Consider the following 16,313-nt stretch of genomic DNA (forward strand, 5'->3'; position numbering starts at 1 on the left):
CAGATCAGCAGGGCATCAATGGACTGATCTCCTGCTAACCAAAACGGAGTCCGCCCCGTGGAAAGGGGCGTAAGGCAGGACATACAATATGCAGTGTTCTTTCCTTCTACCACACGTTGAAGGAAAGAAAAATCGCTCGATTCCCCGATTACAGTAACACAGTCAAGTGTTGATGGGGGAATCCCTCCCACCGCGCTATTGTATTCCGACAGCAGGTTTCCCAGTCGTCACAATACAATGATCACGGCTGTAATCAAACAAACCAAAAAAAAAAATTAAAATGACAGGCTGGTTGTAAGAAAGTCAATCGATGGATTGAGTTCAGTACAACCAGCCTGCCCATAGCCAGACCTGTCTGGCCTGCCTGAACCGTCTATGACTGGCTTTACACAGGTAAGTCGGCATATGAGTTAGGAGGGGACATTCTTAAAGTATAAGTATATATATTTTTTTGTCGTTTTGAAAGGAGTGGAGAGGGATTAGAACCCCTGTCAGGTTTTTATTGCTGTCTGTGCCCCCAATAGGGAGATTCACCCTCTCTATTTGTCCTATTTACTGTTATCAGTGAAAGAAAATCCCAAATTTTAGGTTGTCCCCAGAAAAGTAATAGAGAGGAAATCTTCCAATGATGACCTGGGGGGTCCCCAAGGGATTCCCTTAAATTGTAGGAAATTCCTCTCACTTCCTGTTTGGCTATGGGACAGGAAGTGAAGGGAAATCTCCACAATGAGACATAGATGATGAAAAAAAATTGACAGGGGTTATAACCCTCCGTTACTCTATCCAAAATGAAAAAAAAAAAAAAAAAAAAAAAAAAAGATTTGCCTCTTGTTCTACTTTAAGACTAGTCAGGTTTAGCCAGGAGTATGACTTTCATGTCCGCAATGTTCCATGACACACTAGAAGTATTGATAAACAATAAATAAAATACAAATCGAACAAGTTCTTCAGATAAAAACAGACCACACCTGAGGAGAGGTAATAAACAACGGCCTTTATAAAGGGACACACACTTTAATAACACTGAAAAGATACTGACAGAGCAAAAAAAGAGCGCTAATGACGCAGCCAAAAGTACAAATAAAGGTTTTGTGTTTCGTTCCAACATATAGTGCAACAATCACGACTTTGCTTGTTGTTATGTTGTTTAATTAGTTGTTATGAACACATTTTACCAATATGTGCCCCTCCCCCATTTTATAAACCAGGCCTTTTTTTTAATTAAATATTAAAGCAAAACTACACCCAATCATTTGTATATTTTAGGGTGGTACTATCACAGCTCAGCCTTTATGCATTAAATGTATTACCTCAATATTTATTGATGGGGGTAAGCATTGAGCTTTATATGTAAAAGTTTGAGTTTAATTGGAACTACTGTGCTAGAGAGGAAGGGCAGCCAGGAACACTATATTACCAAAAGTATTGGGACGCCTGCCTTTACACACATATATGAACTTTAATGACATCCCAGTCTTAGTCCGTAGGGTTCAATATTGAGTTGGCCCACCCTTTGCAGCTATTCTGGGAAGGCTGTCCACAAGGTTTAGGAGTGTGTCTATGGGAATGTTTGACCATTCTTCCAGAAGGGCATTTGTGAGGTCAGGCACTGATGTTGGATGAGAAGGCCTGGCTCACAGTCTCCGCTCTAATTCATCCCAAAGGTGTTCTATCAGGTTGAGGTCAGGACTCTGTGCATGACAATCAGTTTCCTCCACCCCAAACTCGCTCATCCATGTCTTTATGGACCTTGCTTTGTGCGCAGTCATGTTGGAACAGGAAGGGGCCATCCCCAAACTGTTCCCACAAAGTTGGGAGATGAAATTGTCCAAAATGTCTTGGTATGCTGACGCCTTAAAGTGGATGTAAACCCAATGTCATCCTTTCTAAACTCCTGCCATAGGGGTTATCTATAAGGATATAGATGCCTCCTGCATGTATCTTTACCTGTCAAATGTCTCCCCTCTGTCTGTTATGAGACCTGAAAAACTGCATATTCTGTGGGCGGGTCTGTTGTCTGGAGCTCGGTGGGTGGAGTCGTGATGTCAGTAGACTCCCCGCCCACCTCTACACTCCCCTTGTCAATATGAATTTTCTCCTGTGTATTTCTTACACTGAACTTCTGCTATGATCTCTAACATCCAGTAAAAAGACAGGAAAGTCACCACATGACTTCAGCATGCCAAATCATGGTGAGGTGTGGAACAGCCAATCCTGGCAGAGCAGCTGAAGAAAGGAGTGGGGGAGGGAATTAAAAAATAATGTGTCTTAGGCTAGTGCACGAGATATGTAAATCACCTGTCACTCACAGCAAGGGGGAGGATTTGACAAATATTTTCTCAGTTTGTCAAGTTTTATCTCACTGAACAATAAAAGAGGATTGCTCAGAGATGGATTCACTCTTTGTGGCAAGACTGGGCTCAAATGATAGGAAATCTTATCATCTACAGTATGACATAAAAAAAAAAAAAAAAAATTTGGGTTTACATCCACTTTAAGAGTTCCCTTCACTGGAACTAAGGGGCCAAGCCCAACTCCTGAAATACAACCCCACACCATAATCCCCCCTCCACCAAATGGTTTGGACCAGTGCACAAAGCAAGGTCCATAAAGACATGGGTGAGCGAGTTAGGGGTGAGTAACTTGACAGTCCTGACCTCAAACCCATAGAACACCTTTGGGATAAATTTGAGTGGAGGCTGAGAGCCAGGCCTTCTCATCCAACATCAGTCCCTGACCTCACAAATGTGCTTCTGGAAGAATGGTCAAACATTCCCATAGACACACTCCTAAACCTTGTGGACGGCCTTCCCAGAAGAGTTGAAGCTGTTATAGCTGCAAAGGGTGGGCCAACTCAATATTGAACCCTACGGACTAAGACTGGGGTGCCGGTTCAGTGTGTGCTGGTTCACCGTTTCAGGTCCGATTTCAGCCCAAATTTTGGTCTGAATTCGGACCTAAAACGGACCAAAAGACGCCCAGAGGTTTTCTGCAAAACGCACCGGACCCACTGCGGAGATATGTGAACCGGCTCCATAGAGAGCCAGTCAAAATCTTCTGCTAATGTGAATTGGATGCGGGGAAAACCGCATCTAATTCGCAATGGTGTGAACCCAGCCTAAAGGCAGGTGTCCCAATACTTTTGGTTATATATATATATATAGCACCAGGGAGTGAAAGTTATTCCTTATCACAATAGGACAGGTTTGCTTTAATAAGCATGAAAAACCAGCATTACATGGTAAAGTGAACCTGTGCTAACCCATGCGGGGCAAAATAAAGGATGGATTCGTAGTTTGCCTTCTCTGCTCAGACACTTGCCTTCTTGTTTGCTCCCCAGGCGCCCCGTTCACCTGTCAGAGTATAGTAGGTCCTCTGTACTTCCAAGTACCGGGTGACATGTGACTCTCTCCTTCCTGACATGTGACTCTCTCCTTCCTGACATGTGACTCTCTCCTTCCTCCCACAATGCACTGCTGAGTGCCAATGGCCTGGAGGACACAGTGCCGCCATGTGGCCTGGAGGTACGGACTTCACTCAGGCAGATAAACAGGGCAGCAAACAGACCAGCAGCAAATGCCATCACAGATGAAGCATAGGGTCACAAATAAAAATAATAATATTATAATGAATAATAATAAATATATATATCTATACATACATATCTATCTATACAGAAATAGATAGATATGTAATATGCATCTGTTACTTCCACCTCTCCGGTGATATAAGACTTCGCTTACTATACTATATTGATAACTTTTCAGGTAACAAGCGCACTTCTCCCCGAGTAAGGAGGTGATGCCGGCTGTAAGGCGAGCTGTCTCACTAAGGCCCCCCATACACACGATTCGAGTTTCTGCAGATTTTTGTCTTCAGATTTACCAAAACCATGCAGTGCGAGGGGCCTGACTGATTGCATACAAATTGAAACTCTTAACCACTTCAGCCCCGGAAGATTTGGCTGCTCAATGACCAGGCCGTTTTTTTTGCGATTCGGCACTGCATCGCTTTAACTGACAATTGCGCGATCGTGCGACGTTGCACCCAAACAAAATTGACGTCCTTTTTTTTTTACCCCCCACAAATAGAGCTTTCTTTGAGCTTTCTTTTGGTGGTATTTGATCACCTCTGCGGTTTTAAATTTTTTGCACTATAAAAAAAGGAAGAGCGACAATTTTGAAAAAAAAATATCTTTTACTTTTTGCTATAATAAATATCCCATTTTTTTAAAACTATTTAAAAAAAAAAAACAAACAAAAAAAACCAAATTTTTTAAGCCGATATGTATTCTTCTACATATTTTTGGTAAAGAAAAAAAAATCGCAATAAGCGTATATTGATTGGTTTGCGCAAAAGTTATAGCGTCTACAAAATAGGGGATAGCTTTATGGCATTTTTATTATAATTTTATTTTTTTACTAGTAATGTCAACAATCTGCGATTTTTATTGGGACTGCGACATTATGGTGGACACATTTTTGGGACCATTGGCAATTATACAGCGATCAGTGCTATAAAAATGCACTGATTACTGTATAAATGTCACTGGCAGGGAAGGGGTTAACACTAGGGGGTGATCAAGGGGTTAAGTGTGTTCCCCGTGTGTGTGTTCTAACTGTATGGGGGGATGGGACTGTCTAGAGAGAGAACGGTGTTCATACTCAGTATGAACACATGATCTCTCTCCTCTCCCCTGAGAGAACCAGGGATTTGTGTGTTTATACACACAGATCCTGGTTCTCGATCTGTCACGAGTGATCGCGGGTGCTCGTCGGTCATCGCGCCCACCGGGTACTCACATTGGCTCGGGGCACACGCTGCGGGCGCGTGCCTCCTACAGCATCTTAAAGGGCCGGACATACGACAGTGGCTCGCCCAGGGGGAGCCATTCTGCTGCAGTATAACTGCGGCGGCCGGGAACCCGTTAGAGCAGAGTTCCAGCCAAAAATGGAACTTGCGCTTTAAGGGAAGGTGGCCCTCTGACATGCCACATTTGGCATGTCATTTTTTTTTGGGGGGGGAGCGGAAACCCTCTTTTTAGGGTTCCAGCTCCCACTTCCTCCCAGGGGCTCTGCGGCACCGGAAGCAACTTAATATCTCCCCCCTCCCTCTCTGCAATCATCTGGGACAGGTCACAGGTCCCAGATGATTGCCTAGCTAGTCACAGCGCGCCGTGAAGCCACAGCCGGGCACCCACAGTGACAATGCCGGTGTCTTGCCGAGAAAGTTCCCTCGGCGGATAAGTTCCCCCCTGTACTGCGCAGGCGCAGCGCCTGCGCAGTACGTACTACTGTCAGCCGCCGGAGATAGCCGAAGCTCAAACGCTTCAATCAGCTGTACACGGCGCCTGCGCCCTAGGTCCAGGTTCCTTCCCCACCATCCAAGTGGACCTAGAGGGGGAATCTAAAAGTGCCGAGCGCAGCGAGGCTGTGCCCGAAGCGTGGCGAGCGCAGCGAGCCCGCGAGGGGCCCTCTTACAGGTGCCGTGTACAGCTGATTTTCAGCTGTTCCGCTTCTGCTACTTCCGCCGGATCCTACTGCGCAGGCGCAGTAGAGGGGGGAACTTATCCGCCGAGCGGAACTTTCTCGGCAGAACACCAGCTCCGCAGAGAGGAGGAGGGACAAGCGGGGCTTCATTCCCCCGCATCGCTGGACCCTGGGACAGGTTAGTGTCCGATTATTAAAAGTCAGCAGCTGCAGTATTTGTAGCTGCTGACTTTTAATTTTTTTTTTAAGCACAACTCCGCTTTAAGGTTTGACCTCATATTATATGGTTTGAGTAAATCTGAAGACAAAAATCTGCAGAAAAATCTAATAGTGTGTATGGGGGGGGTCTAAGAGTATAAGGTGCCTGATACTTTCCAGAAGTACTGGGAAAACCCGGTCAATGGTATAATCAAAAGATAAACAAGCATGGCAAAAAAAAAGGCACAAAACGATTGCGAAAATAAAATCGGTAACCACTCTATACAAATATATAGAAATCATTAACTTAAAACTTTACAAGCAGGATATACCAATAAAAGGATAAAATACAGCCAAAAATATATAAAACCATACCGGGTCACACCAGGCGGTAAGAATACAATTAGGAACTCGGTATAAAACGCAACATGGCAACTTACTTAGCAAAATAGGTGAGAAGATTTCCCAACACTTCTTGTTCTGGTGACGGATGTTTTTTTTTTAGATACTTTAAGGCCATCTTTCACACTTGTGCGACTTGGGACTGCAAAGTCCCAGGACAAGTCGTACCCCATGATTTCCAATGAGTACTATTTATATCTGTCCCTGCACTACTTTGGTATCTGACTTTGATGCGACTTGAGGTCCATAGATCCCAAGATCACACAGGCATCGCTTTAAGTGGTACAAGTGTGAAAGGGGCCTTAAATACTAAGTTTAAAGATATTTGTGATAAGATGACGACTTCTCTGGCCATCCTGAAGGACAATAAGGCTCCATTCGCACTTCTACGACTTCAAAGTTGCACCAACTTTGGAGTGCAACTTTAAATGGGTGCAACTTGGATACGACTTTGGCTTTGACCAGTGATAATGGACAACTTTTGCACCCAATTTGTATTGTATGACATTCAGTTTACGACTTTCATGCAACTTTTGAAGCGTTAACATTGAAGTCTATGGCCCTCAAGTTGCATGAAAATCAGACCACAATAATGCATGAACTACTCTGAAGTCGCTGCAACTTTACGTTGCGCATATATGAATAGGTATGATTGGAATTCATGGGGAACTACTTGTCATGCAACTTTTATGTCCAAAAGTTGCATGACAAGTCACACACGTGTGAATGGAGCTTAAAAAAAAAAAAAAAAAAAAAGGTGGCGACTTCTCTGGCAATCCTGAAGGACAACTAGTCCCATGTAGAGAATTGTCACCTGCATTCAGGACTTGTAATCATAAAAATAGCCCTTCACGTATAACCATCAACACAAAGAAAAAAGCTCTATAAAGGCCCGGTTCACACTGAATGCGGCTTTGAAATCACGCTACTTCAGCACAATTTTAAATCCGCCAGTCAGTGAGATTTTTTTTTTGTGCGGCTTGCTGACATCTGTGCAACTTCACGCACAGATATCTATGCAAGTCGCAAAAGAAAATCGCCAAAAATAGCGCAGGAACCTTTTCAAAATCAACGCAAGTCAAAGTCCTGCCGATTTGAACGTTTTCCATAGGCACAAATAAGGGTGCGACTTGTCATGCGATTTTAAAATGTCAAATCGCATGACAAGTCACACCGTGTGAAAGTGGGCTAAGGCCTAGTTTGTCCCTCCAATCGTGTTTCGGCGCTACCCCAGGCTAAAAGAGACCCATTTAAGTGCAGGCTTTTACATTGCCAAACAGGCGGTGAGAAGGTAACATGACGTCTCCTCATCGCCTGTCAAACACCCCCCCACCTCCCCCGATTTGCCTTCTTCAGGCAAAAAAAGCCCTAAAAGCGATGTTTTGCGATTCTCCAGGCTCCCTCAAACCAGAGAGTTAAGGCCCTTTTAAACGGGCCATCCAAATCAGGTCCACCTGTCAGCTTTTCAGGAGGACTTGATCGGAAGGTCCATGCATTCCGATGGACCGGCGGGTATAAATAGACATTTACACCCGCCTACATCTGGGGTACGGTCAGGCCCGTTTGGGCAGACTGGATCCGGAGGCAGACGGGTGTAAAATGGACAACGGAGACCGCTTTACTCCCGGCCGCCCATAGATCAGAGACCTGTGACCGGCTCTCAATGGAGCTGGTTCACACAGCTCCAGGACAGCTGCTAAGTGAATTGCACAGGAGTCCTGTGCGTTTTCTGGTCTGTTTCAGGTCAGAATTCAGGCAAAATTCTGAACAAAATCGGACCTGAAACGGTGAACAGGGACGCACCGGACCCCCTGCTGTGACCCGCTCCACAAGGAGGTGTGAACCTACCCTAAAGGAGAAGTACAGCCAAAGTCTTTTTGGCTTTACTTCCCCTGTGGATCACAGGAGAGCAGTTAGTTCTGCGCTGTCAGCTGACATCCCAGAGCCACTGCAGGCTGGGGAAAGATTGCAACCATATGGTGGGGATCCACCCAGAAGCCTGGATCGGCACCTGGCTCAGCCTCTCAGCGATCCACCGAGAGCCTGGGCCAGCTGCTCTCGCACCCCTCCACAGCCCAGCGCTCCAGTGAGCTGGTAACTGACAGTCACAGGTCTCTGCTCAGGGCGGAGGGGGAGAACTGTGCGATCAATGATGTTTGATCGCTCAGTTCTTACTACAAAGCTGGCGGGGGAACAGATGCATCATCAAATCAACCTAGGTGAGTATATTTGATTTTTTTTTTTTGAAAAGTCATACCTCTAAGTTTAAATACAACAACAATTATGATGATCACATGTTCTGAATGCAAATAAAAAAAATCTTAACCAGAATAAAAACATACATAAAAGGGAAACCTTCTCAACAAGGACAATTAAAAACCTGACGAAAGTTCTTCACTCTATCCAACATAAAACCAGCAGTTACTTTTTCATTGCTTGTCCACTACCTGAACCGCTAGATTCCCTTTTGCTCGCTTTAATATTTTGTGAGTCATTGCGAGCTGATTTAAAATAAGCTTCTCAATGTCTTCCTTCATTTGGTTTTCAGAGTAGACCCTTTTCACCATCCCAGACAACAACTTATCTTGCTCCAGAACCCTCTTACGAAGCTGGGTCATCTCAAGGTTTGTCTCTTCCACCTGGCGGATGTTGTAGGAGCTGTGGGTCTTCATGGGCAAGGATACCCTCCATAGGAGCTTCAGCAGGCAGCTTGCCTCCTCCAGAGACTGCTTGGTTCTGTTGAACTTTTCAAAAAAGATGTTACCAAAATGATCGGTCATGTTTAGCACTGCTGTTTGCACACCGTGGTCTAGGAAAGCCTCAGTCTCTTCCAGGACAGTTTTTGCTTCAAGGATCTGCTTACGGAGAGCATTGTAGTCTTCCACTAAGCCAAGCACATGGCAGCCATGTTTATCCGCCCACATTTTGTGTCCAGGAACTAAGCGTGACGGTGTATACAACAAGCTGTCAGCTGAGTGGTCGCTGTTGGCGTCGTCTTCACCATAGTAAGCATCGCTAAGTTTATACTCCAACTCTTTCAGCCATTCAACTGTCTGAGCGAGCTGTTCCTGGAAACCCAAAGCGATGTTGGAATCTAAACTAGCAGTCAAGATGAGATCTTCAAATGCTTTGATGACATTAATAAAGTTTTTCGAACACACAACGCTCAGATTGTGGCTCTCTTTTATTCTCTGCCTATGATGAGACAGTTCCCGAGCTTGCGACTGTACCAGCAAATCGTACTTAGACAAGGAGGTGTCTTCAAACGGTCTATGAGATTGAGATACTGTAAGAAGCTTGCACTCTTTCTGTATTGTGGAGACCTTCTTAAAGCTGGAAGACTGAAATACGAGAGTTTCTTGATTATTGGCACATTCTATACAGAAACGTTCACGGTGGCAGCATAGTCCGGCAATATTTTGGCAAGTAAAATTGTGACTGTTGACTTGGAGTTCGAAATCTGGGTTTCCGTTGTGAATTTCGCTTAAGCCGATAGTGTTTGTGATTGTTTTATCGATGAAAGAATGTTCGGAATCTCTATCCTCCGTGTCTACGTTATCAAGTCTGAAGCTGTTGTCTTCCGATGCTTTTTCTTCCCGAAGCGTCTCAATCTCGACTTGTGCGCACTTTAACTGTTCAACCAGCCTTTGGTTTTCCAGCTGCAGTTCTTTTATTAGGGTCCTTATAGCCACGTCTTCCTTTTCATAGGCACTATCCAAATCAGATAGAGCATTTTTGTTTTGTAAGTGAACCTCTCTTGACTGAAGTTTCTCAATGTCCATCTGGGCAGATTTTAGCTGCTCAGCAAGCCTGAGGTTCTCCAACTGCAACTCTTTGTGCAGGGATTGTGCAGACAGATCTCTCTCTGCTATATTTGCATTATCCAGGGCCGAATTGTTATTTGTGATTTCAGACACATTTAATGGATGGTTGTCATCCAGTGCAGACTTGTCATTTCTTAACTGTAGTTCCTTATGGAATGTCTGCTGTAAAGAATCCATCTGCTCTTTTTCAGCTTTTTCCAATTTGCATGCAAATTCTGTGCTTTTAACTACATTTTCAACTGGCTGAAGCTTTCCCATCTCGATCTGCGCATATTTTAATTGTCCAGACAGCCCGCTTAGTCTCTCAGCCTGTAGGTCTCCTTGTAAGATCAGCCTTGAAGGCTCATTCCCAGCATGATCAGAATCATCCCAACCTTTGTTTGAATTAAGGGCCCTTATTTCAAGTTTAGCACATGCTAACTCTTCTAGTAGTTTGTGGTTTTCTTCTTGCAATTCTTTCTCACGGTAAACGTGTTCATTTAATCCACTTAGTCTCCCAGCAGCCTGAAGGTCCCTTTGTAGGATTGGCCTTGAAGGGTCATTCCAAGCATTACCTGAATCATCCCAACCTTTAGGTGATTCCTGGTTTGCTTTAAGGGCCCCTGTTTCAAGTTTTGCACTTGCTAACTCAAGTAGTTTGCAGTTTTCTTCTTGCAATTCTTTCTCAAGACAAACATGTTCATTTAGTCCACTTAGTCTACCAGCCTGAGGATCCCCTCGTATGATCAGCCTTGAAGGTTCATTCCAAGCATTATCAGAATTATCCCAAACTTTTTCCTTGCTTAATTTGAGGGCCTTTATTTCAAGTTTAGCACTTTCTAATTGTTCTAGTAGTCTGCTGTTTTCTTCTTGCAATTCTTTCTCAAGACAAACATGTTGATTTAATCCACTTAGTCTCTCAGCCTGTAGGTCTTCTTGTGAGTTCTGCCTTGAAGGCTCATTCTCAGAATTATCCCAGCCTTGTGGAGTACCTTTAGGTTTTTCTTTGTGTGATTTAAAGGCTTTTATTTCAAGTTTAGCACTTGCTAGCTGTTCTAGTAGTTTGCGGTTTTCTTCTTTCAATTCTTTTTCAAGACAAACATGTTCATTTAATCCACTTAGTCTCTCAGCCTGTAGGTCTCCTTGTAAGATCAGCCTTGAAGGCTCATTCCCAGCGTTATCAAAATAATCCCAGCCTTTCGGTTTTTCCTTGTATGACTGAAGGGCCTTTATGTCAAGTTTAGCACATTCCAACTGTTCTAGTAGTTTGCGGTTTTCTTCTTGCAATTCTTTCTCAAGACAAACATGTTGATTTAATCCACTTAGTCTCTCAGCCTGTAGGTCTTCTTGTAAGATGTGCCTTGAAGGCTTGTTATCAGAATTATCCCAACCTTTTTCCTGGTTTAATTTAAGGGCCTTTATTTCAAGTTTAGCACAATTTAATTGTTCTAGCAGTCTGCGGTTTTCTTCTTGCAAGTCTCTCTCAAGAAAAGCATGTTCATTTAGTCCACCTAGTCTCTCAGCCTGTAGGTCTCCTTGTAAGATCGGCCTCCAAGATTCATTCCCAGGATGGTTAGATTCATCCCAGCCTTGTGTAGGGATTTCCTTGTTTGATTTAAGGGCCTTTATTTCAAGTTTAGCACATTCTAGCTGTTCTAGGAGTTTGTGGTTTTCTTCTTTCAATTCTTTTTCGAGACAAACATGTTCATTTAATCCACTTAGTCTCTCAGCCTGTAGTTCTCCTTGTAAGCTCTGCCTTGTAGGCTCATTCCCAGCATTATCAGAATCATCCCAGGTTTGTAGAGTACCTTTAGGTTTTTCTTTGTGTGATTTAAAGGCCGTTATTTCAAGTTTAGCACTTGCTAGCTGTTCTAGGAGTTTGTGGTTTTCTCCTTTCAATTCTTTTTCGAGACAAACATGTTCCTTTAATCCACTTAGTCTCTCAGCCTGTAGGTCTCCTTCTAAGATCGACCCTGAAGGCTCAGGTTTATCAGAATCATCCCAGCCTTTAGGTTTTTCCTTGTATGATTGAAGGGCCTTTATGTCAAGTTTAGCACATTCCAATTGTTCTAGTAGTTTGCGGTTTTCTTCTTGCAATTCTTTCTCAAGACAAACATGTTGATTTAGTCCACTTAGTCCCCCAATCTGACGGTCTTGTAAGATTGGAATCAAAGGCTCAATCCCAGCGCTATCAGAATCATCCCAGCCTTGGGGAGTACCTTTGTTTGATTTAAGGGCCCCAATTTCAAGTTTAGCACACGCCAACTCTTCCAGCAGTCTGTTGTTTTCTTCTTGCAATTCTTTCTCAAGACAGAGGTGGTCGTTTTCTCTTGATGTAAGGAAGGCCTCCCTTTTAATCCATTTTCTCAAGGGAGACTTCAAAAGAACCGGAATTCTGGATTTTGTCAGGTTGTTTGAAAAACACTTTTGTTGTTTGTCGTTATGCCTTTTATGAACGTCTGACGTAAACCGAAGGCTCTCCGCATTACTGAGGATTTCTTCATCTCTATTTTTAATACTTTCCGAGCTTTCTTTTCCAAGTGCAAAACCGTCAACGAGAATGGCTTGGTCAGCATAATACTTCAATGTGGTCTGTGTGGAAGACGATACCGTGCTTTGGCTGGGTTCTGTGAACTCATGCTTAGGGTGTGTGGCAACAGCTGTAGCGCTTTCATCTTTTGCGTCCTCAATGACGGACAGTTCTAATTTGCTATTCTGTGAATTATTTAAGCTTTCTTCAGTCAGAGAAGAATCTTTAAGCACGGTTTGCGTTTCCGACGCTTTCACGAGAGCCCGGTTAACAGCTTCCATCATGTTATTCTCATCCAAGTGATCGAGGCATATACTTAGATAGGACGTCTGATCCCCAGGAAAGGACATGGTGTCGCTTTCTCTATATTTTGCCATGATCTGGGCTTCCAAAATCTTCCTCAGGTCTTGGTTAGACTGAATATCTCTTTCCAACCATTTGCGAAGCATTACGATGGCGTCAAGCTCTTTTTGTAGGCTTCCTGATTCCCTCTCATATTCGTGGAGCCGGGAGCATAGATCCTGCTGAGCTTGAATAGTTATAATGAGCTTCTTATAATCAGGATCGCTGTCCTTTCTGAGGCTTTGGTCACGCAGGCCAGGCTCCCTTGCTTCTGCTAAGGTGGCGTTCAGATTTTCAATTTCCTTCAGAAGCTTTTCGTTTTCTTTTGTTTTTTTCTTTAACGCCAATGTGAGGCCCTGTATAGCTTTATCCCGTTTCACAGCATTTTTCTCTTCGTTGGCTAATCCCGCTTTACTCGCTTCCACTTTCTGCTGCAGCTCATTTATAACGTTGCCCATTTCTTTAACTTTCTTTTGCCATTCGTTAGCATTTTCTTCTTTCTCCTCTGAGCTTTTGGTTGCAAGGCAGTCCCTGCATGTTAGTGCTGGAGATTGCGAGCGACCTTCCTGTAGGTCGCTTTCTGGGAGCAAACTGACAGTCTTTGTTGCATTCCCATTGGAAGTGTCACTTGGCATCATGGTGTGAATCTGTTTCTCCAGCTGAGTAATTAAAGCATCTTTAGAGCGTAAAGTCTCATTTAAGCACTGTATAATCCAGTCTCTCTCCTCCAATATCCCCATGCTCTTGTTGTACTGTTCTTTGACTGCCAGCAACCTCTCTTCTGCATTAAACCTTTGCATTCGCTCTTGGTCCAAGAGCACGCAGACTTTCTCCAGCTCCCCTTTCTCATGTTTTAGTTCCTCTAACAGCTGGAGTTTTTGGCGACTGGCCTCCCCCAGCTCCCGAAGCTGCTTGAGATGGTCATTCTTGAGTTGCTGAATGGTGACGTTGTGCTCCCCAGCAAGGCTCTCCATGGCTTTAGATGCTCTGATAAGGAGGTTCTGCTTCTCCTGATACTCGTGTTTTAAGCTCTCCACCTCCACCTTCAGCTCTATGTTCATGCGGTGGAGCTCCTCACTGCTGTTGTCACAATGTCTCTGCACTTGCTCCTCCAAAAAATAGATGCGCAGCTTCAGGTTAAAGTTCTCTTTCTTTAGCTCTGTGATCTGCTTTTCGAAATCCTTCATGGTGTGTGCTCGGTCTACTGAAAGTCGATCATAGCCCTTCACAGGGTCACAAGCTCTCTCATTACTCCCTCTCGGGGAGGAGTTCTCTATGGACAGACTATCACCTTCATAGGGGGGGTCATAGTCTTGGGCCATGACACGTTCTCTTTCATATCTACTTCTCACAGGGTGATGTCTTCCCATAAACTCAAAGCCCACGGTGTCTCCGTTTGCGGGTAAGGACTGTCTGTCTCTCTCAATAGGTTTCATTGGCTGGTCATCTTCTTCAGACAAGCTGTCTCGATCTAAAAGGAGGCTCTCTCCGTCTAAGGTGTGGGAGTTCTCTCTCTGAAGGTTATCCTCATTCTCAGACCATCTGTCTCTTCCATGATTGCTCCTAAGGGGGTCAATCTCCTCAGACCAGCTGTCTCTCTGCATAGTGAGATGGTTGCCTCTCAGAAACTGTTCTCCCAGCCCAGGTGGACTGTTTCTCTCCATGGTATAGTCTCTCAGCACGTCACATAGTCTCAAGATTTGTCTCTCTCACAGATTAACAGTCTATTATGGGGCAACGTGCCTCTCTCTCACACCCCCTTAAGGGAGGGGGATGTATTTAGTCAGATTTGCAGAGCCTCTAATGTCAGCTCGAACCGGCAGTCTCTCTCACAAAGTGATGTCTCACCTCAGAGCAGCAGTGTCTTCTACGAAGTGAAGTCTCTCCTTTAGATCAGCAGTCTGTCTTGTGAAGTGATGTCTCACCTCAGATACTGGCAGGTTTTCTCTGGAAGTCTCTCCTCTGACTGGCTGTCTTTCGGGAAGTGATGTCTCACTTCAGAAACTTTCAGGGTTTCTTGTGAAGGGACATCTCACCTCAGATACAGTCAGGATCTCTTGTGACGAGACGTCTAACCTCAGATACTGTCAGGGTTACTCGTGAAGAGATGTCTCACTTGTGAAGGAACATCTCGCCTCAGACCGTCAGTCTCTCTTGTAAAGGGACGTCTCACTTCAGATACTGTCAGGGTTTCTTGTGAAGGAGCGTCTCACCTCAAACCGGCAGTCTCTCTTGTGAAGGGATGTCTCAATTCAGATACTGTCAGGGTTTTTCGTGAAGATATGTCTCACTTGTGAAGGAACGTCTCACCTCAGATCCTCAGTCTTTCTTGTGAACGGACGTCTCACTTCAGATACTGTCAGGGTTTCTCTTGAAGAGGTCTCACTTGTGAAGGAACGTCTCACCTCAGACCGGCAGTCTCTCTTGTGAAGGGACGTCTCCCCTCAGACCGGCAGTCTCTCTTGTGAAGGAACGTCTCACCTTAGAAACTGTTAGGCTTTCTCGTGAAGAGACGTCTCACTTGTGAAGGAACGTCTCGTCTCAGACCGTCAGTCTCTCTTGCGAAGGGACGTCTCACCTCAGATATGGTCAGGGTTTCTTGTGAAGGAACGTCTCGCCTCAGACCGGCAGTCTCTCTTGTGAAGGGACGTCTCACCTCAGATATGGACAGGGTTTCTTGTGAAGGAACGTCTTAACTCAGATCGGCAGTCTCTCTTGTGAAGGAACGTCTTAACTCTGACCGGCAATCTCTCCTGTGAAGGAACGTCTCACCTCAGACTGGCAGTGTCACTTTTGACGAGACGTCTCACCTCAGATACTGTCAGAGTGTCTCGTGAAGGAACGTCTCACCTCCGATCAGCAGTGAGGCCTCTCCTCGGACCGGAGGTCTCTTTATCTTCTATAAAATTACGTCTCTCCTCATTCTAAGAGTCTCTCTCCTGAAAGGGCGTCTCTCCTCAGCCCAGCAGTCCCTCTTTCATGTAATGATATCTCACCTCACATACTGTCAGTCTCTCTCTCTGTGAGGTGAAGATGTCTCTCTCTCTGCGGGCAGTCAGGCCTCCTCTTCTCAGGTGCGCGCTCCCGGCGGCGGTGGCTTTCCCGCCGAGGATCACAAGAGGGCAGACAAATCCATTCCGAAACCGCGGCCGGGACCGGTAACACTCGGTAATAGTCCGCTCTCCCGTTCCTTTTATAAACGGCCGCCAGAACTGTTATTCAAAACGCCGCCATCTTGTCTGACGTACCTTGTCCCCGCCTGCCTGCGCGCCCGCACAGCGCGAGCTCCCGGGAGTACGCCGGACGGACGAGCGCGGGCACGCACGGCAAGCCTCGGGCCCCACCCACAGAGCGCGAGCTCCCGGGAGTAGAGGAGCGCGAGCACGAGCGGAGTTCCCGCCTTCTGACAGAGCTGTGGTACAGTGAGGAGAGGAGAGGAGGGGAGATGTGATGAGAGGAGAGGGAGGAGAGATGTGAGGAGATTTGGATTCCTCAGGAGGACATCACAGCGATCACAGTTTCCCTCATTGAAGTTATACAGACCCTCCT

At 45.1% G+C, this 16,313-nt stretch overlaps 1 protein-coding gene across 1 annotated transcript; it reads right to left on the reverse strand.

Annotated features, from left to right (window-relative positions):
* Nucleotides 1-974: 974 nt before the first annotated feature.
* On the reverse strand, nucleotides 975-16,074 carry CDK5RAP2 (CDK5 regulatory subunit associated protein 2). The gene has a single exon (XM_073612596.1). The coding sequence runs from the start codon at nucleotides 14,426-14,428 to the stop codon at nucleotides 8,519-8,521; it is 5,910 nt and encodes a 1,969-aa protein (XP_073468697.1). The 5' UTR covers nucleotides 14,429-16,074; the 3' UTR covers nucleotides 975-8,518.
* Nucleotides 16,075-16,313: the final 239 nt, after the last annotated feature.

The sequence above is a fragment of the Aquarana catesbeiana genome, linkage group LG02 (genome assembly GCF_042186555.1).
Source record: "Aquarana catesbeiana isolate 2022-GZ linkage group LG02, ASM4218655v1, whole genome shotgun sequence".
NCBI lineage: Eukaryota > Metazoa > Chordata > Amphibia > Anura > Ranidae > Aquarana > Aquarana catesbeiana.